We start from the raw sequence: 21,832 nt of genomic DNA on the forward strand, positions 1-21,832 counted from the left end.
ACAAACACATTTTTGTCGGTTCGTGTGTTCACTTCATCTTCGTGCTTTTAGCGCCATACCTACATTCCTCAAGGAAAAGGTAATCTGTCGGCTTGCTTTTCTCTGCCTGGTCTGCTATCGTGAGATTTGTCAGCAAAACCGCGAAATATATAGGAGAGCTATATCGAACTTTCAAAACATTCGGGATAGAAAATCATAAGGAGAGGCGAGAAACCACTGTCATACTCACGTTTTGAATGCTTCGAAAAAATCCTTGAACTGGAGCGCTGGCGTCCTTCCGACGCCGTGCACGTAGTGCCTATGTAGTAGGAGGGCACAGTCTGATGACGTCAGCGTCACATGGCCACCGATGAAATTCCCATCACCCCCGAACATGTCGATGCCAGCTGCTTCGTGTGGACACCGTAGCAAGATAAATCTGCAAGAGGGAAAGAAACGCACAAGAAGCCTGTTTAAAAATCTTCACCAAGGCAATTGATGAGAAACATCATTTGCCATGGTCGGAAATGACCGGTTGTGACAGGTTGTGTCGAGGCTTCCCATGAAAAGCAACTAGAGAAATTGTGCGCATGCATTTCTTTAAATTCGTGCAGCTTACCACAGAACTCGTTCGGGACAATAACTGGGGCGCCTTTCAAAAGCGCTGAAAAATTATTCTTCCAGTATATTCACGCTTCACATCTTGTTTAACATCTTCCTAATTCTCGCTTTTAACGAAATATTCCCTGCAGAGCAGGAATAGCTAAATGAAATATTAACGCGAATGTTTACTGAACTTACATATGCAAATGAAACGAGAAGGACGGCGAATGCTTCGGCTGAGATGAAAGTTCGGGACATGTTCGATTACGTGAGGGCTGACGATTTATTATTTTCTTAACGGCGTTTCACTAACTGGCGTGGTAACGTCACAAAGTTGCGACTGTTCGCTGAGCCCAAAATACAATTCGGGGTAACCGAGTCCTCTTTCCCGTACTCTCGGATAGAACACCACAGCTGTTTAGCAACAACCATGTTCAAACATCTAGACAAACAAAACCCATGTTCGCTATTCGCCTAGCGTGGATGCGCATTAAAGTACAATCAATGATTACAAACGCTGTTCGGAACGGCAACGTTTCGTAATCTTGTCACCGACGCCCGCGATGGCCGCACGGAATGGCAAACCCCTTCAACGTCCCTAAATGGTATAGATACAGGAAGCAAGACACGTTACACAGATGCAACGCGCGTTACAAAATGGTCAAAGTAAGGTTGTACAGTACTCGCAAGACAACTGCGGGCGACTCATTTCTTCATTTATGTGTATTGAAATCACCTGTTGCGTGAAATGCGGTACAGATGCGCTCAGCTCGCCGGCAACCTCAATAAGGCCGCTGATGTCTTTCTCACCGCTAATGAATACCTAATGTATGACCATTATCCCTGTGGGTGATATGGAGACGCAAGGCCCGCAGCGATTCGTATCTAGCGTGTCGTTTGCCCTCAAAGCACCGTATCGCTTCGGGCGCCGTCGTAGCAACTAATGACGACGCAAGGGTGTCCATGATAATTAATATCCCATCACGAGAACGGGGCGGCTACACTAATTTCGTGAGTTACCTGCACTGTGGTGAATGCTTATTTCTTGAGTGTGAAAGGACCGCTATTCCAGCACTATGGCCAACGTGCGAGTTGGTGATGATGATGTAGAATTCTGTTTAGGTCGGCATTTATGTGCCCCACTATGCACGGAAGTTTTATACAGCATTGTCATTTTAAACGCGTAGTTCACGATGCATATTTAGCTCGTCATCAACGACAAACGACATGCGCTATTGGGTTTTTAAAGTAGTTTTCTATTCTGTTAAGGCCTCCGAAGGATTCGACAACGATATCGAAAGTAATGCTTCAGATGCATGGAAGGCAGAAACTTCGTAGGAATGTGTACAAAAACGCACGTCGTGACTATTAGAACAGTTACACACTAAGTACTTTGTTTTCAGTGTGTGCGGTTGGATTACACCAAATCCTTTGTTATTAGGCAGGCGTACGAAAGAGTGCAATGCTAGGCGAGCTGGTTCATTTCACGCAAGAGGCAAACAGCTCAAAATAACTTGAACAACTCGAAGAAGGTCACAGTGCACACGGAGACTGCTAACTATCTTTGTTTATTACGTCACGCGTTCAGTAAAAAAAATGGGGGGGGGGGGAGGGGCACGTAAATTTGTTAGGTGAGCATAAAAACAAAGAATAACAAAGTAGAAACAGAGAAAAGTAAGCAGACGTCGTCTTCCTTGTTTTTTTTTTTTTTTCATGTATATCCTATGTTTGCTTCATCAGCAACACTGTTCTCTTTGTAGCACAGTGCCTCCTCTAAAAATAGAGGAGGCGTTGAGTAGTGCAATACCATAAATGTTTAGTTCCAGACCATTGCGTTCGAAACAACTTCAGGAATAAGCGCGGTTTGTGGCCTTCACTAACACCTTATAACGCATCACCGGTCGTGAGATCGTTAGCTGAAATTCAAGAATAAAAGCGCTAGACCACTCCGCAGTAGGCTAATACAAATTGAATAGAAAAATGTAGTTTGTTTTCACTAATTTTTTCACCATATAACTCCAAGCAATAGCAACTTTCTGATATCCTATTTTATATAATGCCCCGGCGTTTCAAGATGACGAGGAGGAGGAGAAATAGACTTTTATTGAAACCAGCAGTTTAGTTGGCTGGGCCTAGGCTTCCCACGTGGGGACGTCGAGGTCTTGCCGAGTGTAGGAGACGAGCGAAATATTAATAAAGAATTAGCGCAGCTTGAGCTAAGTCACACAAGGCTTGGTCACAGCACAGCTGCTGGGCTTGGCTAGCTAGTCCCGGCTTGGCTAGGCTTTCACCCTCTCACCTCTCTCTTTCTCTCCCCATGCTATACTATACTATACAGGGCTATGCTTGATCTCTTTTTCTTTTTCTTTCTCGATTTATTTCTATTTCTTTTTTCCCTCCCTATCTATTTCTTTTTCTTTCTTCCCTTTCTCTCTATTTCTCGCTTCCTCTTTCTTTCTACCTACTTCTCTCGCTCTCTCTCTATTTCTTTCTCCCTTTTTCTTTGATTCTGTCTGTTTCTCTTCCTGACTTACTCCCGTTTGTTTCTCTCTCTATATCTCCTTCGTTTTCTTTCTATGCTATGCTTTACTCTCTACCCTCCTCCTCACTTTCACATCTCCCCTCCTCATCCACAATTCCCTTTCCCACCCCATTGCTATACTACGCTATACAAGGCTACGCTATGCTCAGCTAGCGTGCCTGGATAGCCGAGTGGTTACGACGCTCGCCTTCTGATCGTGAATAAGCGGATTAGAATCTCGTCTCACAAAGAAATCTTCGTCGCCAATAATTTCTCTCTTTTTATTTCTATATCTTGATCCCTCTCTTTTCCTATTTTTTTTCTGTATCTGTGTATTCGTTCTCTCACCTATCAGAGTTATTGCATCTCACGCCGGACAAATCGGCCCACGTGCTCTGGGAGCGAAGCATAGAAAGGATGATGATGATGATAGAGAGGGTGAAGAGCGCGTGCCTGTTCTTGATGATGATAATTTTCTATCTACGACACACGGTAAACTTCGAGCATAAAAGCTCTGCTGTTATAAAGTGCCAGCTTTTCATTAGCCGAAGACATTACGGTAATAAAAAGAACACCTGCTGGCAGTATATTACACGAAAGAGAGTGACAGGTCAAGTATTTCACGATCGGTTGATGTAACGCTTTTGAAAGAATTGCACGACATAGAGTTCTGTGAAGTAACCCTGGCGTGCTCCTTTTCTTACGTCAGAACACAAATATACAAAACAAATATTATGCCTTAAGGGCAAGTCTATGTCGCAAAAAAAAAAAAAAAAAAAAAAAAGAAAGAGGCATCGCTTTTCTCACGCAGTCCACCCGCTAGGTTTCTTTTTCCTTGCCGTTGCTGTCCAATATAGGACGAATACTCCATGTCGATACGTAGATACCTTTACTAAAAAAGGGGGGCCTTACGTGCTGGACAAATGAATTGTTGGATATGTCATAATTGAAAATATTTCAATCCCCACGTGCTGCACGATTAATGTGTATTTTTGCTTTGAGCAATGCAGGTTTGCTTGCCCCATGCGCGGCACTTACTTTTCGAAAAGCAAGATTGCTCGTTCGCTGTCGAATATTTTTCACACGAAATAGACATTGTTGCATAACCAGGACGCAATAATTTGTAACCCCGAATAACCACTTTCCTTCTTACGTCATTGTGTGGCCTCGTTTTGTTGCCTCCGTTGCACGATGTTGAAATAAGAGAAGAGACCAAACAATACTTTAGGAAAATGGTTGTCGTAGAGGGGTATTACAGCTTCCGTAGAAAACACTGTAAGAATAACAACAATCACATAGAGAAAGCTTGTATCTTGTTTTGATTAGGTTTGGAAGATGCCGACGTAATGAGGTAGGTTGAGCCCTCGTCAGCAGTCATCTTGCCTCCTGTACAGTTTCTTCCGGCTGCTAATTTACCTATCACGCTGTGTCTTCATCACGGCTCACCTGTGTTAGATAATCGTCGCACTTTTCTTGTCGTGTCATCTACTGACGTTGAAATATGTTCTGTACGTGAGTGATCTTCTAAGCTGTCTTCAAATTGTGCCACGGAACAATTTCCATAGGTTTTTTAGTGTTTATGCAACGTTACTTTATTAAAAAAAGGAGAGGGTCTATAGCACATATAATAGGTTTTGACGATAGCTGCCAAGATACTTTTTTTGTGCGTAACTTTACTTCTAAAGTAGCTTGTTTGAAACAATGAAAAGAATGAGAGATGATCGGGTTAATAGAAGCTCTGAAAACGCTGAGGCCTGTCTGGACGCCTCGAGAAAAATTGCTTCGTTTCAGTCTTCCATATATTCCAATGTTCCGCCTGATCTTCTGCGTGCCACTAATCTAACGACTTTTTTAACAACCAAAGGAGATGTATAGTGTAGTCTATGCATATATACATAATATAATTGGTATTATGGATAAACAACTTCAACATTATTTCCACTGATTTTACGGCCCATATGACAAATGACGCCGACATATAGTAATGAAATTATCGTGTAAATTTTTGACGTGGAGTTACACTGCTCGGAATGCCCTTCTAGTGCGCTTGGTTTTAAGAACTAACCGCACTGTATAATACTACTACTGAGAAGCAAAGGTCACATGGCTTGAATTACTAAAATTTAGTATTTTCAAATATCTACGCTATCATTATATACATTTGCAAGACATGAAAAAGATCTCAGAAAGAAAATAGAAAGAACTGGCTAAGCAGACCACCCTCCAACTCTAGAACGAGCGTGGAAAGGGTTGCCAGGAACAAGAAAAGATAATGAACTACAGACTCACTTTGGTATATTCCTGTGGATCAGGATCAAAATGAAGAAGATCAGAGTTCCGGTATCATACGATATGTGCTCACGAGGAAAAGGTTATACCTGGATTTCCACGCAACGGACGGATTCTCTGCCGGGTAATGGTGACTCTCTAGGGAGACTAAAACTAAGGTTGAGCGTTGGGCTAGGTGGTGCAGCATAATCCGAAGGTTTCACAGCGCATACAACGAGGACGAGCCAAGAAGAGACACACACAGCGCTGCACACACTTGCTCGTCCTCGTTGTATGCGCTGCGAAACCTTCGGAGCCTAAAACACCGTTACATGCCTTAACTGCTTACGTACAAGTATACCCATGGACATACATCGCCTGTTCATTTCGCGCAACGAAATCACTTTCGAACTTTGTTAGGGACATTGGCATCATTGAAATACTTCAGTTTCTTGTCTGTTGTGGTGTGCTTTGTGGACGTTCTGTGTCTGTCACGCGCTATGTATATTACTTCATTCTTCATCATAGCCATCGTGAGTGGCAGGCTAGTTGTGCCGCCAGGCAAACGTTTTCGTCTCTCATTAAAGAACCTATCTCTTTATCTGAAGTGACGCCTTAATTTGTATTCTCTAAACACTTAAAATAAATACACGGTATCATGGCTTAACGCGCGTATGCTAAGTACCGCAGCGTGGTATCCACACAGAACATTTCGGAACGCGGGCAAATCGTTACCGAGGTCCGACGTTTGCGGATACTGTATGCAACGCCACTCGCTCTGAGCATTTCGGTCGAACCGATACCTCGAAGCTCGCCTAAATTGTAGGTTCTGTGGCCAAGGTTCATCCTGTCTCGGTGCTTATTATTTCTCCATTCCAGTATTTCTTCGCTTTCCTCTCATTTCCTTCGGTATCAGAGGCGGGCACACTTGATTCGTGACTTGTTTCCGCGCCTTTCCTTACCCCTTTCGTAACGCTAGGACCACCAGCGAGGAGCGTGGTTTTCGCTGCATTTTGCTCGGCTCTTGTTTTCCTTTTTTCTTTATTAAGGCACACAGCAAGTATCCACACCAAGGCTGCCCGCCAGCCCACACTCTCTAGCCCCACAGGTGCATTTACAGGCGCTGCTGAGCACGACAGCTTCAGTTTCACTTGGCTGATCGAAGTGTGCGAAAAGTGCGCAAAAAAAGTACAAAAAAGGACGTAGTGGCCATAGCACAAAGGCATTATCGAACCCGCCAAACACCACCACTCCCTTCGATCGCATTCCTGTCAAAAGAAACCTGTTCCGAAACAATGCTGACACTCTTCCGAGTCGCTTGTCTTCGCTGAAGGAGAACGGCCGGAAATGCGGTTATCGGGCTTTAAATGCAGTTCAGCTAGTATCCTTCCCCAGAAACTCCTGATAAAGTGTGCGCGCCCGCGTTATCACGTTGGGCCCTCTGCTTACCAAAACACCCGCCATGTCGTGTATACTGACAATTATATTGTAGTACTGGGATTAAGCATGCGAATGTCGTCCAATGGTAAATTTGTAATGTTTTGGGATAATTGACAACTTTACGAAGAGCACTATCACGTAAGATGCATGAGTAGCCGGGGCCACACATAGGCACCAACTTCTCCTTAAACACATTTATTATAAAAAAGGAAGAAGAAAGTCCGTACATCATTTCTATGTTGCATTGTAGCTGCCTGTTAGAGAATTGTCGACATCAAGCACCTGGGATGCAATTCTTCAGTAACAAGTACGCCGCCTCTTTGGTCTAGGTACCAAAAACACCACGTGATTTCATGAGAGCGGCAGTGAGCTTTTACGGCAAATATCACTTTGAATACACTCTGATCTAGCGCAGCAGATCAGAGTGTATTCGAATTACGAAGAAGCGATCTCAATGCCGTATTTGTTTTGAAATAGGATCGACCGGCAATGGTTACAACAAGCCGCTCTATCTGCATGATCGTCCCGAATGATGGCGCATTTTGAATGCGCCCACTAAAAAATGACCTTGGGATTTTTTTTTTCACATGTCTTTAATCTCTATACTGCTTCATACGGAACAGAAAGATTATCGGTGCTTTAAGCTAGCGATAGACTGATGGGTGGAAATTTCTTGCTGACGCTTTAGGCATCAGTTTTGTTTAATCGTGTCGGCAGTTGTTGCTGTTTAATAGTTTCACACTTATGGGGAGGTAGAATAAAGTAGACTGGGCTATCCGAATATATGGTCAAAATGTTTCGACTATTCATTTTTCTATAAATACATAAGCATTTTATTCGAACTAATAATACACTAAGTTTACAAAAAAATATAAACGAGAAACATAAGCAAACCAAACAAGGGCAGGTACGTCAGAGCTCTACGTGGGTCCATGTGAAAAACACAATGCTACAATATTTATTTGATGATATGCCTATTGCGAAAGTGAAGATCCCAATTATTCACGTGCCATTTCATGTTTAGAAAGTTGTTTCTCACGAATACTCGCCACATAGATATATTCGCGTACTTATAATGCCCTAATTTCTGACAAGTCTATTTATTTATTTATTTATTTATTTATTTATTTATTTATTTATTTATTTATTTATTTATTTATTTATTTATTTATTGTACCTTTAAAGGCTACCAGTTGAGAGTGTTACATAAGGAGGACAGTACAAGTATAAGAGGGACTACAAACTGGTGATCGCAATAAGAAAGGAAATAGACAATATAACAGAACTAAAGTTTGTTAACAGAGGAATGAAACAATAAGCACTTAAAAAGTGTGCGATGCTCATAGAGCAATTGTAAGTTGAAGTCACACATAAACCACAATAACAATAAAAGTAAAAGAAACTCATTACAAAAAAGCAGAACTAGTTAAGTACACGTAAGTAACTGCGAGGAACTGTGTCACAAAACTGTGCCATTCGGAAATGGCTATGCACTGGATTAGACATACGTGTCTGGAAACGTGGAGTATTCCACGTTTATTGCAGCTCTGTCATCTGCAGCTGTCCTGAATCCGCAGCCTCAAAGAACGCCGCAATGTCACAACCGATTTGACAGCGCCAAGAAGATTATAAGCCATTATTGGCAACTGATGGAGTCATCGTTGCGCACGTACCCCCCCCCCCCCCTTTTTTTTATTGCGCCAAGGCAAGAATCCGTTGTGTCTCTCAAAGCGTCCTAATCATTTATCCCCAAAGCTGCTTGCTGCCAGAAATATGTGTGCTAATTCCTCGATCCCATTAAGAGCGCATTAACGCTTCAGAACTATACAGGGTGTAAGGGCGTGCCCTATACGCCGCAGGTCGGCTTGAGTCACTCCCGTCTGTGTTACGTTGTCAGGACTCCTCGTTAGACAGCACCCACCGACTCGTTTTGTCTCTGACCGGTGCGTTTGTCCTTAGGCGATGCTGGACGAGAATTCGATCACCCTGCAGGAACTCGGGAAAGGAGCAATTAGGGTGTGACGGGCGCCACGGTTTGTCCGAGAGCGGAAGCTGGCTCCCGACATGTCCGATCACTAGAGGCCTTTCACAAAGAGCATATATTACTGTCACTTTTCACGGGGACCTTGTGATGGTATCAAGGTCGCCAAGGGCCTATAGAAATCTCGCCCTGTTTCATACGGCCCGACGCGATATGAAACTTGGTTCGAATCCAGGAATTCCTGTACGTGCTAATAGAATGGGCGCACCCTGTGACAGCTCGTATTGAACCGCTAAATAAGAACGCCTCGTATGACAACAGTGGGCAACTGCGCGAAAATGACAATCACGCGGGAAACGCAACACACACACACACACACACACACACACACACACACAAAAAAAAAAAAAAAAAGAAAAGAGAAGGCGCGCATACTTTCACGTCTACTGGGCAGTTAGCGCTGCCTGATGAACACTGGCAGGCATCTTGCCGACGGCACGAGACGTACAGAACGCCTCAACTTTTCGCCTGTAGACAGTGGCAAAAAAAACATTTATTCTTCTGTCAATATGATATGGTGAATTGTACATCGACTCGCGATTGGCTAGTGGCGGCCTTTTGTTTATGGCAGCAAAAAGCGTTGACAGATACGCCTCACACCTACGGGCTGTCGGCTATAGACATTTGTTGTGGGCATGTTAGAATGCGCCACCCTGTATATCGTAACTGTTTCTTACAGCTCGCGTCCTTGTTGTGTCTAAAGTGAATTGCTTCCGCTGCCTGGATGCTGAAGGTCGTGACGCTCGCCTTCAGTAAGCTGCGTTTTCTGAATACAACCATATGCATTTTGAGTGCAGGTGCGCATGGAGCGTTAAACGAGCTGGTGCGTAATATGTGATGGCCATGATTTTATGCTTGATATGCTTGATACACCAGGTGGCGCGCGTGATAACAATACAGGCAGTGTTTCTATTACGTGGGTGAACATGCCTATGTAAGTTTTGTATACGACGTCCCTTGTATTTCTCGCTGCTGTTAGATTATTTGAAATTCTAATATTAACAACACTTAAGAGATATATTGACCTACGACGTGTGCTAAGAAATGCATTGTTGTGGCGCGCAATATTTTACCACGATAACTGTTTCTGTTGCAGGATGAAGGAGGAAGAAGGCGGATATAGCCTTGCGACATATGCGAGCAATTGCTGCTTTAAAAAATGATCGTGTTAGCAAGAATGAGCGCAGCTAGATCTCTGCGACTGTACTATGTAGCAACATCGTTCTTAACTGCTAAAGGCTCCAGCGTGCTGTTCGTTACTACTATTGCTGTTCGTTCTAAAAAGACAGGTCGTGCAAACACGGACACAAGAAAGCAGTCAGGACACCACAAATCGTGTTTCCGTGTTTGCACGCCCTGTCTTTTTAGAATGAATACTTACCAACTAACTCAGCTCTTTGTTATTCTAAAATACTATTCCTGCTTTGCTTCTTACGATTGTCGCAACTTTCGCAAACTTTTGCGTGATAGTTGAACGAACGAACAAATTTCACAATGTGCGTCAATTGCTCTAATGTCCCGTTTACTGCTGTACAATATACGTTTTATGTAAATGTATCTTTTTTATGGATTCAACTGTATACCTTCGTCCATTGGCTCCTCATGTAATGCACGCTAGGATCCTTAGGGTTCTCAAGCAAACAAATATTGACTGCAAACCAACCCAAGCACGTGCAATCTACGGTGCAGTAACGACTACATAAAAACAAAACAGTGCTAATACATTAAGAGCACTAAAACCGAAGTACCTTGGTCAGGCCTGAAGTTGCATCCTCTATGCTATAGGCAACAAAACGACTGGCGCTAAACGCGCTCAGGAAAGAAACATTGTACGCTTTCACGCCCCATTGTCACAATGCAGTAGCAAGCCGTTAAACATAATGACCCCACATTGCTGAGTCAAAATGGCGCCAATTCTTCACGCGCCGGTGACCTGCCTTTAGGATATATATAGTGAGCACAGTCGCATTTACGAGTGCTGTCAACGTAATCGCAGACACCCACACAGAATCACAGAAAATCACAAGGGAAACACGGGACCCCAGCCCCGCTGTTTCTGCAGTCAGTCCCTGTAATCCTAATTAAATAAACGGTCCACTTTCTGTCTTCTTTACGCCACTTAGGAGTCGTGTGGGGTAAACTTCAACCCCTCCTTTTTCCTCATAGAAACAAAGGAAAAAAAAACAACAAAAGAAAGACAAAAAATTTGCGCAGCTTGCACTAAGTCGCGCAAGGCTCGGGTCACAGCAGAGCTGTCGTGCACCTAGCTGGTCCTGGCTTGGCTAGGCTCTGACCCTCTCTCACCTCTCTTTGCCACACCTTGCTATACTAAACTATACATGACTATGCTTGCTCTCTTTTTCCTTCGCTTTCTCGCTCTTTCTTTCTCTTTCTTCCCTTTCCTTCTCTCTTTCTCTATTTCTCGCTTCCTCTTTCAATCTCCTTCTTTCTATGTCTGTCTCGCTCTTTCTTTGATTGTCTCTATTTCACTTTTTCTCTTTCTTTCTGTGGTATGATTTAACTCTCTCCCCTCCTGCTGTCCCTCCTTCTCACCCTCAATTCCCTTTCCCAACCCCCTCTACACTATACTATACAAGGCTATGTTATTTTCTGCTAGCATCCACAGGTTCACTGACTGCTGGGGCGCCGTGTTTTTATGAGACATCCTTGCAGCGTACCATCAAAAAAGACTTCCCCTTGGAGCCACCTGGCATTCAGTGTTGAAAGTGATGACGGGACACCATTCGATCGAATAATGTTGATTACACTCTCAGCGTATGGAAATGCAGGATGGCCATACGGCACGCCGACGTGGAAGCCCGACCGGCGCGTAAATACTTCAAAGAAAACATAACCCGTTTTGTTGAACAACAAAAACTTTTTGAATATGTTCCCGATTGGTTAGGTCTTGTAGAGCTCCTTTGACGAATGAATAAGCTTTAGTCTGTCCTCATTAGTCCCAGTTCGGCATTTTCTTTGTTTATCTCCCTATCTATTTTTTTAGGCAATCAATGTTTGTACTGTAATAGCGTTAGCTCATGTGTTTGTTTGTTACAGGTCAAAAACAGGCCATAAAGAAAAAATGCCTGGATAGCCGAGTATACGGCACTCGTCTTCGGATCGAGGGTATGCGGGTTAGAATCTCCCCTCGCGAAGAATTTCTTTCTTTCTTTCTTTCTTTCTTTCTTTCTTTCTTTCTTTCTTTCTTTCTTTCTTTCTTTCTTTCTTTCTTTCTTTCTTTCTTTCTTTCTTTCTTTCTTTCTTTCTTTCTTTCTTTCTTTCTTTCTTTCTTTCTTTCTTTCTTTCTTTCTTTCTTTCTTTCTTTACCCATCAGACAAATTCCATGCAGGACAAGTCCAATGCAGGACATGCAGGACAAATCCCATGCAGGACGGATCGGCGCACGTGTTATGGGAGCGAAGCAGAAGAGGAAGAAGCGAATGAAGAGAGCGCGTTCCGGTTCATGATGAGGATCATTTTCTATCTACGATACATGGCAAACCTCGACCATAACAACGGTGATGCAAAACAAAGGTTGAACGTGTTAAATTTGGTGGCACACTTCCCGCAAGTCTGAATATCTAAATAAATTAAGTTACTTTAACAATGCTTAAAGCAACGAATCTGTTCATAAGAGAATACCGAGAATTACCAAGCTATATATAGATTCTGTAACTTCCACTGAAATCGTGAACAGCAGTATCGATGTACCTGAGGAATGCCAGAGGCCATTGTGTACTGTATTCCATCATTACATGCGAACGTCTTCCCAAATCGGTTGTTATACTGACCTACCAGCTTTAATACGACTGTTGCCCACCACTGCCTTCAACAACTGGTGCACTGCTTGACAAACTATTCGACCGCAACGTCTTCGCTTATTTCTTCTTAGACCTCGCACGCTTCGTCCACGGGATTCCCGAGACCATGCCAAGAATACGAACGTCGAGCTCTGCAACTGACCTATTCAGACTTCATTGAAAAACTGCGGTGTCAATATGCACTCTCGGGTGAAGCGTCACTCTTGGTTCTCTCTCTTCTTTCCTTCTTTTTATCCTTCATTCCCATTCGTTGACGTTGTTGTGCCCCTACATATGTCTCATAACCACACTGGGGGATTGGCCAAGCATTGTCGATATGAAGTTTTAAATGTGATTAGCAATAACTAATGATTAAAGACCAGAGAGAACCAAACGTATAAAATAATGAGTGCAATAATTATTTGTATGTTCAAACCAGACTACTAATCCTGACTAGAAATTAGAATAATGAAAATTAAAGTGTAAGCCAACGTACTTTGATTTTTTATTGATTTTTTTTTATTGATTCATTGCTACTATAAGAATACGTTTACAAGTGGAAATATAAAATCTCATTCGTTTTGTTTCATGAAGGAAAGCACAAACAGTATCAAAAATATTCCTGTGGCTGAAGCGCACTCCTTCACTCTACTTTTTCTTCTTCCATACCGTTTCTAATAATAATAATTGTTGGGGTTTTACGTCCCAAAACAACGATATGATTATGAGGGACGCAGTAGGGGAGGGCTCCGGAAATTTCGACCCCCTGGGTTTTTTTAGATGCGAAGTATCTTAAGGCGGAGCTCAATCCTGTGGTGGTGGTGGTGGTGTGTGGCGTGACCACCGTTACTGCGCATGAGCATACCCTCTCCACACACCTCCTCTCCACTCACCCTCTCCCATCCCCTCTCCACTTTCTCTCTCCACTTTCCATCTCCCCTTCCCCTCTCTACTTTCCCTCTCTCCCCTCCCCCTTTCCACTCTTCCTCTGAAACGGGGGCTAGACATGCCGAAATTCTCTCCTGTGCAACGCCGCGATGAGCTCGAGCACATGCGCGTCCCCTCCCCTTCTCTCTCCTCTCCCACGCTGCCCCCTCTCGCCCGCCTGTCGACCGCGTTCCCCGCTCGCCCTGCGAGAATTAACGGCCAGGCTAGATGGAAGATACGACGCGCGTAGCGTCCCTCTTCGCGTTCCACGACGCGAGGTCGGTAGCATGCCCAACGAACGCCAATGGAACGCGATCGTGCAAGTGCTCCGGCTTCGCATCGCCTCATGGTCCCCGTTAGCGGGAGATGGTGTAATTTTTTAACGTGCACCTAAATCTAAGTACACGAGTCTCTAGCATTTTCGCCTCCATCGAAAATGCGACCGCCGCGGCCGGAATTCCGTTTCAGCCACACCGTTTCCATACCGTTTCTAAATTTTGCTGTGCATGTGAAACGGAGCGAAATGATTATATATCATGCTGAGTATTTAGGCCTTCGTAAAAACGAGCATCTTATCTCTTTTTTTAATTTTTTTTCTTCCACGCCCTTCATTACCGTGCAGTCCCCCCTCCCCCCCGTAAGCGGTTGCATTTGTGAATCAGAAAACTAGCTCGAATCCACGAGTATTATTCGTGGTGCGTTATTTGAGTCCCACATTCATGATTTTACTTTCTTCATTATTATTGTCTTTTTTTTTTACAGCGCTGCTGTCTAAGCCGAGCGTAAGTCCGTCCGTCGTGGAAAAAAATCCTCGGGCGGGTTTGAGCCACAGGAATCGGGCAAGCCCCACTAACAAGTAAAACGAAATCAAATTTCTTCGTGAGGAGACACTTCGTCGGCCGTGCACAAAAACTATCATCATCATGGGCGCAATAACTCGACCGGCATGCGCTCTCCTCATCCTCTCCTTCACCTTCTGCCTCCCTCCCAGAGGAAGAGCGCGAGATTTGTCCGGCGTGGGGTGCAGTAACTCTGAAGGGCGAGCGAACGAGTACAGAGAGCGAGTAAGACAGACACCAAGAGATAGATAGAGCAAAAGAAAGACATACAAAGAAAGAGAAAGAGAGAAATAGAGAGATATAAAGGGAATAAAGACATTAAAAGATAAAAAGACATAGAAGGACATAGACAAAGAGAGAAAGAGATAGGAAGAAGCAGACACAAAAGGGAGATAGAAAAACAGAAAGCGAGACAGCAAGTGAAATAAAGAGGAAAACAGAGAGAAAGAAAGAAAGAGAGAGAAAGGGAAGGAAAGCGAAGAAGAACAAAAGAGAAGAAAAAAGAGAAACAAGGAAGGTGGCCCATGCAGCTGCGCTCGTAATTCAATTTTTTTTTTTCTGCTCTAGCAGATACATTGCATCCAGTATCTTCAAGTAGTAAATTAGAAATTAATCGAAAGTGCGAAACAAGCGCACTTTTATTTAAACCGCTGAAACAAGTAGAAAAAAAAAAGTTGGTATCAGTTCTCGTCAGATCTCGTCTCAGGCGTTTCAAAGCCTCGCGATCAACAATGACTCGTTATTGCGTGACTGACGGCACCTTATACTTCGCGTGTATGCGGCACCTCACCCATGCAGTCAGTGGTAAATACCAGACTCGATTGAACGAACAATTGTTTCCGCCGTGATAGAGAAGGGCGCCGTGCCGTTGCAGGCTAGAATGAAAAAGAAAAAAAAAGAAAGAAAAAACGTAGGCTTTTCAAGCCGTGTCCTTGGGTATAGCGGCCCTCTAACGTCGTTCAGTCGCCCACCTTTTCTGCGATTACGTGCGCTCGCCTCCCGCCCACAATGAATTGCCGGCGAGCGGGCTCTGCTCCTGATTGCTCCGGGAGGCGCGTGGCATGCGTGCACTTGCGTCAATCGCGGTTAGGTTAACAGGCGTGACGATGGTTTTCTTTGCACATTACTCGGCGCGTGTGCCGGGCTGAATGGTTAACGCGAACTCCGCGCGCAGACCACCCGTCGCTGGGAAGGTGTGGCACAATCCGGTATGGTCGGGGGTCACGTTATGCAAGGTGTGAAATGCATAACCTGAAGATGTGGAGCTGAAAATTTCTCTTGACGCGCTGCTTGAAAATGAGGGAGATAAAGATTGGAGGATCTTTCAGAATGAAATGATACCTTCGTCATTTAAACAACAACGTTTGTCATTGCACAGTATACAAATGTAATTATGGAAAAGGAAAAGAAAGAACACTTTTTTTGCCATGCAGCGTGGCAATGGATCACAGGCGAATGGCTCGCTCATTCGTTTCCAAGCATCACGTAAACATAAGAATCACGAGATATAACTTCTCACACGGAAGATGATGTCGCACACAGACAGGTGAAGCAACTACAGCCCCCCCCCCCCTCCCCCATAAAAGAAGTTAACTGACATGCATGTACGCGTGAAAACACACGCATGCGCATATGCACACAGATACACACGCTGCGTTTCTCTCTTCTTTATTAAACAGCTTTCTTCTACTCCAATATACGATGTGGTCACTCGTTATTCGGTTCAAGAACATGCTAAAATAAAAATTCCTGTGAGCGAATGTCTTCACGTGAAACACAATTCTGTGTGATTGCTTATATGCTTTCGCATGTGCTTTTTTTTTTCTTTGGCATACTTGTTTCTAAGCTTTCCTTACTCTGGTATGCTCTAATTAGCTTCCTTAACTTCTATTATTTTGTGCATATGGGCATATATCTTTTGTTTGTGACGTTTGTGTCTCCGTGGTATGTGTGCACACGTTGCAAAGAAAAAGGCATACCACTAATTTTTGAGATGTGTCAGAACAGCCCGTTGTAAAGTAGCTTGTCTTTCCAGTACGCCATTCAAAAATAATTTCAGATCAATAGGAAAATGATTAGTGCATCATGGTGCGGTTCTTGATGCAGAGTCTTTATCGGGACCCTGTAGGTTCGGATGCATCCGGCATTATTATCAACGAGAACTAGGGGAATATGTCGCCAGAAAAGAGAAGTCTGAACGAGTACCTGTCAGATAACAGCGGCGGCAACTTGAAAAATGTGCAGAAGCTACACGGTTCTGCGTAGACGTGGAAATGTTCAAACAGACGGCGCTCCATAATTTGCAGCACCCAGAAGTTGGAACGTCGTTACTTGGACATGCGAACCCTGAGATTCCTTTTCCCGCGACCGGGCGCTTCTTTACTCGGCACCTGGGAGAGCCAGACGGTGCGCTAGTACGTACAAGGAACTGGCGACGAGTTCACGCTACTTTAACAACGAACGAGAACTGGAAAAGAAGAGTGAAGTCGATTCACGCAATTGACTGACGGAGCAAACGCGCCAGGCTCAGCTAGGCAAAGCTGGGGAGAAGGAAAAGGGGGGGGGGGGGGAGACGGCGTGCGCTCAACCGGCATCAGCGGCGGTTCGCCACTCAAACCGGGACGAAGACCGCCTTTCGTTCCTCTGCTTTACTTTCTTTTCCTTCTTTTTTTATCGCTTTTTTTCTTTAACTGCCTTTTGAGTGGTGCTACCTACAAAAGGGTGTGCTCGGAACGGCGCCCACGAAATTGAGTAGGATGTAGAGAAAGGGCAGTGGCGCGGCCAATGACGCGTGTCCGAACCGCGAACACGGATGTCTGCGACCCAACAGTCGGTCCCTGTTTCCACTCCTCCCAATGTCTCACGCGAGTCCACGTTTTCTCGTTACAAGTTGCCCTTCTCTCTCTGTGCGTGTGTCAGCTGCATCCTTCTTTTCTCTTGGTCTCCTTGCTGCGGTGTTCATTTATTCTTTGGGCTTGTTTCACTGATTCGCAGGGACGCCCTCCCCTTGAACATCAACCTCCGCTAGAGAAAACGGCCGTTGCTGCAACAACCATACGCCACGCAGTTTCCTTTCCACCCGCTGCTGGGCTTCACCCCAGCCAGACTCCCGCCGACCCTGTTGGCGCGGTGGCCGCGCTGGAACGAGAACAGCGGCATCGGCAACCGACAATCGTATGCAGATCCATTGTCAAAGACGAAGGAGGCGGGCGATCTCACTCGTTTCACCGAAGACCGGCTAGCTGGTCGACCGTTTGGCGCACGTATACCTTACGTATATACAAAGACGCCACGCACGTGCTGCATGGTTGCGTCTGGGACGTTTCGCACTCGTTTCGCCTTTGGAAGCGAAACTTCGCGTGGACGTGCGCCCGTACTTCACGGGAGGCCGCCGTCGCCGTGCTGCAGCGAGGAGAGAAGGGGCGCCCGGACAGGGCACGCGTCGCGCGGTTCCTCGCCCGTCGTGTTGCTGCGCGTGACGCTGTGTGCCTGTGATAAAGCTCGATCATGAGACTCCCAGGTGACATCGGTCGCCCGTGGCCTCTTCGTGGCCGACGGCGGGCTGGTCACGTCTTCGGTCACGTAACGTTGGCTCTGCAGTTGTGCGGGTGACACTCGTGGCCCTGAATTCGGAAGAGATATCCGAGCGTTCTCTTACGCCTATAGTCTATATAGGGCTTCCCGTATACTCGACTTGTGTAACTACAGAGGTCAGTATCCTTGGGGGTTCGTGATAGAGCAGAGTCTCCCGAAGAAGCGTGCCTGACCTGTCACAGCCGTCTGTTGCGCGGTCCGCGTAAACGAAGGGTTGTCCCTGAATACATCTTGTAGCGAGAAGTCCGTGTATACGGGCTTTTGTTGGTCAGCATGCGACGTAGAACACGACGCGAGCTAACAGACTTGGATGTGTGGGCTCGGTGTGCTGGTATGTATAACTACGTAGCCTTTTGGGCGCAGCAGGGGAGCCTGTGTGCGACGACGCCGTCCAGTGTCTGGTATCGGACGCTCTGTTCCGCGGTATAATGCTTAAGCCTCTTCGCCTATAGTTCGGTTATGCGCGTATAGATATCCACTTGTGATTCAAATTAGGTACTAAATTCACGTGCTTACGTTAAGTGTAGTATGCATCATTTCATTTTTCAGGTTTCTATGAACCTACGCTCGTTTTTAAAGTAAAAAAAAGTAGAGCGCAAAGCGGAGAGAAACAGAGAAAAAGAAAAGCAAGCATAGTTTCCACCCGACGGACGTCTGGTTCGCTACCCTGCGCAACGTAAACAATGTGTGTTTGAACTCAATACGCCTGAGATGTCAAGCTAACAGAAGTATAGAGCATTGTTTGTTCGTTGCTTTCATTCTTTAAAACAAGCGTGAACAACAAGTGATTCAGTAGACCGCTTTTGTTGATTGACTTGGAGTGAACGCTATGTCTGCACGTACAGCTTTCGTGCGCAATACAAAAGGAAGACAATGCACCTGCCAAAGGGATTGAAGTGTTGACGGAACTAAGGCGTTCGTCGATTCGGCTAATGATGACAGAGAACTTGCACTTGTCCTCACAATCTGTCATTTGACCTCATCGTTCTTCGGCTGAAGTTGACCGAGTGCGCTTTCGGAGAAATGCAGCGCAGATGCAGTCGAGTGGCCATGATTAGCGCCTATTTGCGAACGCTGACAGTTGGACTACGTCTTCTCAGACAGTGGCGGCTTGAATATAGGCCACGTTCAACGTGAATGTGAACCGGACACTTCAGGGTGTATTACACGTCAAGGACGAGTAATACGCTACCATATGTTGGCCGTATGCTCGAACGGGCTGTGAGCATTCTTTAATACAGTATTTGACTATGGGACCTCTTTCTGTATTTTAAATAATTGCAATGTTACCCAACTTTTAATAATAAAAATGACATTCGTGTGTAAAGCGCTAATGGTGTTCTTATGGAACTTGTGCACGAAATTTAACGCGATGCTTATTGGTTGATGTTCTCTCTCCTGCTTTCTTTTTATATTTTAATGAACTTAATGTTCGCCTTGTTTGTACAATGTGCGCGTGGGTCTAGGGGAAAATTCTTATTTGAAGCTCTTTAACTATAAACTCACAGGGTCCCTTATGCATTCACCTAAAACGACTTGGAGGCGAAAGCCGTCTACTTGTTCTCAGTAGATTTGGCGATCCTGCCCCGTCATCCCCCGAAAGCTTTCTGCCCCTAACGTGGTTTCGCAGTGCCTCCAGGATCAGGCCCCTCACCTGGTTTCGCACTGCCTCCGTGATCGGCCCGCCAAACTACGTGGGACGTGATGACGTCATCATGTGACGTTACGCCACGTGACGTCACAGTGACATCATGATGACTTCATAATGATGTCACATATATTGCCGACCTGTGACGCCATGATGACGTCGTATGGTGGCGTCATCAAGTGACGGCGATTTTTGCATCATTCGTGTTGTCCCCGACGCCGCCAACGCGGAACGCCGACGTTCAATTTTGGCGTTTGATGAGGCATCTAAGGCTTTCGCCTTAAAATTCTGATTCTGGAAAAGACGACCGCTTCGAATGGTGACACATCTAAAGCGCAATATATACTAATGTTTCTGTAAGTAATAAATCTTCCTTCACAAGGTGAACACCATCTGCGTGCGCAGGGTTTATCATTCGAAGAGGGGGGGGGGGGGGGTGTATATTCAGTGCAACCTGCCCCCCCCCCCCCCCCCCCCGCAGCTTTTTTCCCGACCCCTGCCTACTGGGGCCCGATCAGAGCGCACTGCAAAGACGAGGTATAGAGAAGTGTGTGTGTGTGTGTTGGGGGGGGGGGGGTGCCTATGGTGATCGCAGCTCGCTTTTTTTTTCAAATGCTACGTGCGCTGAACCTCTTTTACCTAATACAGTAAAAATACTTGGGCGGTTTTCAGAACACTGCTATGCATTTCTTTTCAACGTATATATCAATCTCCGCCTGCAAAAGTATAGACTAATTATGTGCGCGAAAAACTCTGTCCCTCTTGCTCCCGTCTCTCTTTTTTTCGCCGTGATATTTCCTTCTCGCGGTGCGGGGTAATAAACTGAACGTGCATTTGTTTAATGTTCCTGAAATATACCCTCGAGGGAATGCTTGGCAAATAAGCTTCGTAATTTCACCTAGTTTCGCACTGTTGCAACGCGACGCAATGCGGCTGACCACTGCACCGACAGACTTGGATTTCATATCTGAAAATGCCACCATCGCATCGGGCAGCCACAGTTAAGCGTGTTTAAGAATTTATTACTAGATGTACGCCAACTATATGTGATCACATATTTGGCTCGCGGAAGATTAGTATCCGATACATCAAGCGTATAAGCTGATAACCGCTATTTTTTTTTTTTTTTTTTGCTAAGCGCCCTGTTTTGTATCAATTGCGTGGTGCGTCTACGTTGCACGCACCGCCTGTCGCAGAAACAACAAAAACAAAGGAAGCGCTCACGTGCGCGAAGAAAAAAAAATGAATGAAAACTGAAAATAAAATGGGCCAATAAGTGACGGCAACAACTTCTGATAGAAAAGGCTCGACGAGAACAATGTGACGAAATAACAAACGTCACCGAGCGGGCCGTCAAGAACGGCGCGCTCGCTTCAAGGATCACCGTGTGTTGCGCGCGATGTCCGAAATTATCGTATACGCAAGCCGCTTCGGGGGCGCCTCGTCGGTAAAAAAAATCATCGCGCTCGCCGTTGCGTGCCGCTAAACTCAGGTGTGACGGAGCTGCTGTCACAGTGCCGGTGTGAATGCAGCTACCGTCCCCTTAGTTGTTGCCTGAGGTGTTGCGTAGGCTGCAGAGAAGGCACGTAGATGTGGTATAGGTGTAGGAGGTGGTATAGGAGCAACAGGCTTTTTTGGCGGTCGCTGCGGTTTGAGTGCAGCTACTGTTCGCTTCGTTGTTGCTTGAGGCATCGCGTACACTACACGCAATGGAGAAAGCGCGTTGACGTACCACGTTTCATTCTTTTGTGCTCCGTGTTCTTAGGCGCGCGCGAATCGCTTCGCCCAGTGTAGTTATGCGGGGCTCGGAGGTGCTTCCACGCCGGGTGATCTTGTTAACTTTCGCTACGGCTCTCAACGGCATCCATAGACATTCTGCGTGGAGAAGGAGGGAGAGAGAGATAAAGGGGAGAAAGAGAGAAAGGTTAAGGGAAAGTCAGGGAGGTTAAACAAAAGAAAATTATCCAGTTTGCTACTCTGCAGTGCGAAAGGCGTAAGTGGGGACAGAAAAGTAAGAAAGGAAAGAATGAGAGAAAGAGTTCATATATCTTAAGGGGGAAGTCGAAAAAAACCCACATACACACTTTCAAGCACTGGGTTGTAACAGTCGTTCAGCGAGGCCGGTTGACCGCAGAAACTTCAGCATTTGCGTAATAGAAATTTGGAAGATCT

The 21,832-nt window shown here is 45.3% G+C and overlaps 1 protein-coding gene across 1 annotated transcript in view; it reads right to left on the reverse strand.

Moving 5' to 3' along the window:
* Positions 1-21,832, reverse strand: part of LOC119383339 (peroxidase) — a 119,588-nt gene that overhangs the window by 49,235 nt on the left and 48,521 nt on the right. The window contains exon 2 of the mRNA XM_037651417.2: positions 230-418. Coding sequence (XP_037507345.1) covers positions 230-418 — 189 coding nt within the window. The remainder of the gene's footprint in view (positions 1-229; positions 419-21,832) is intronic.

The sequence above is a fragment of the Rhipicephalus sanguineus genome, chromosome 2 (genome assembly GCF_013339695.2).
Source record: "Rhipicephalus sanguineus isolate Rsan-2018 chromosome 2, BIME_Rsan_1.4, whole genome shotgun sequence".
Lineage (NCBI taxonomy): Eukaryota > Metazoa > Arthropoda > Arachnida > Ixodida > Ixodidae > Rhipicephalus > Rhipicephalus sanguineus.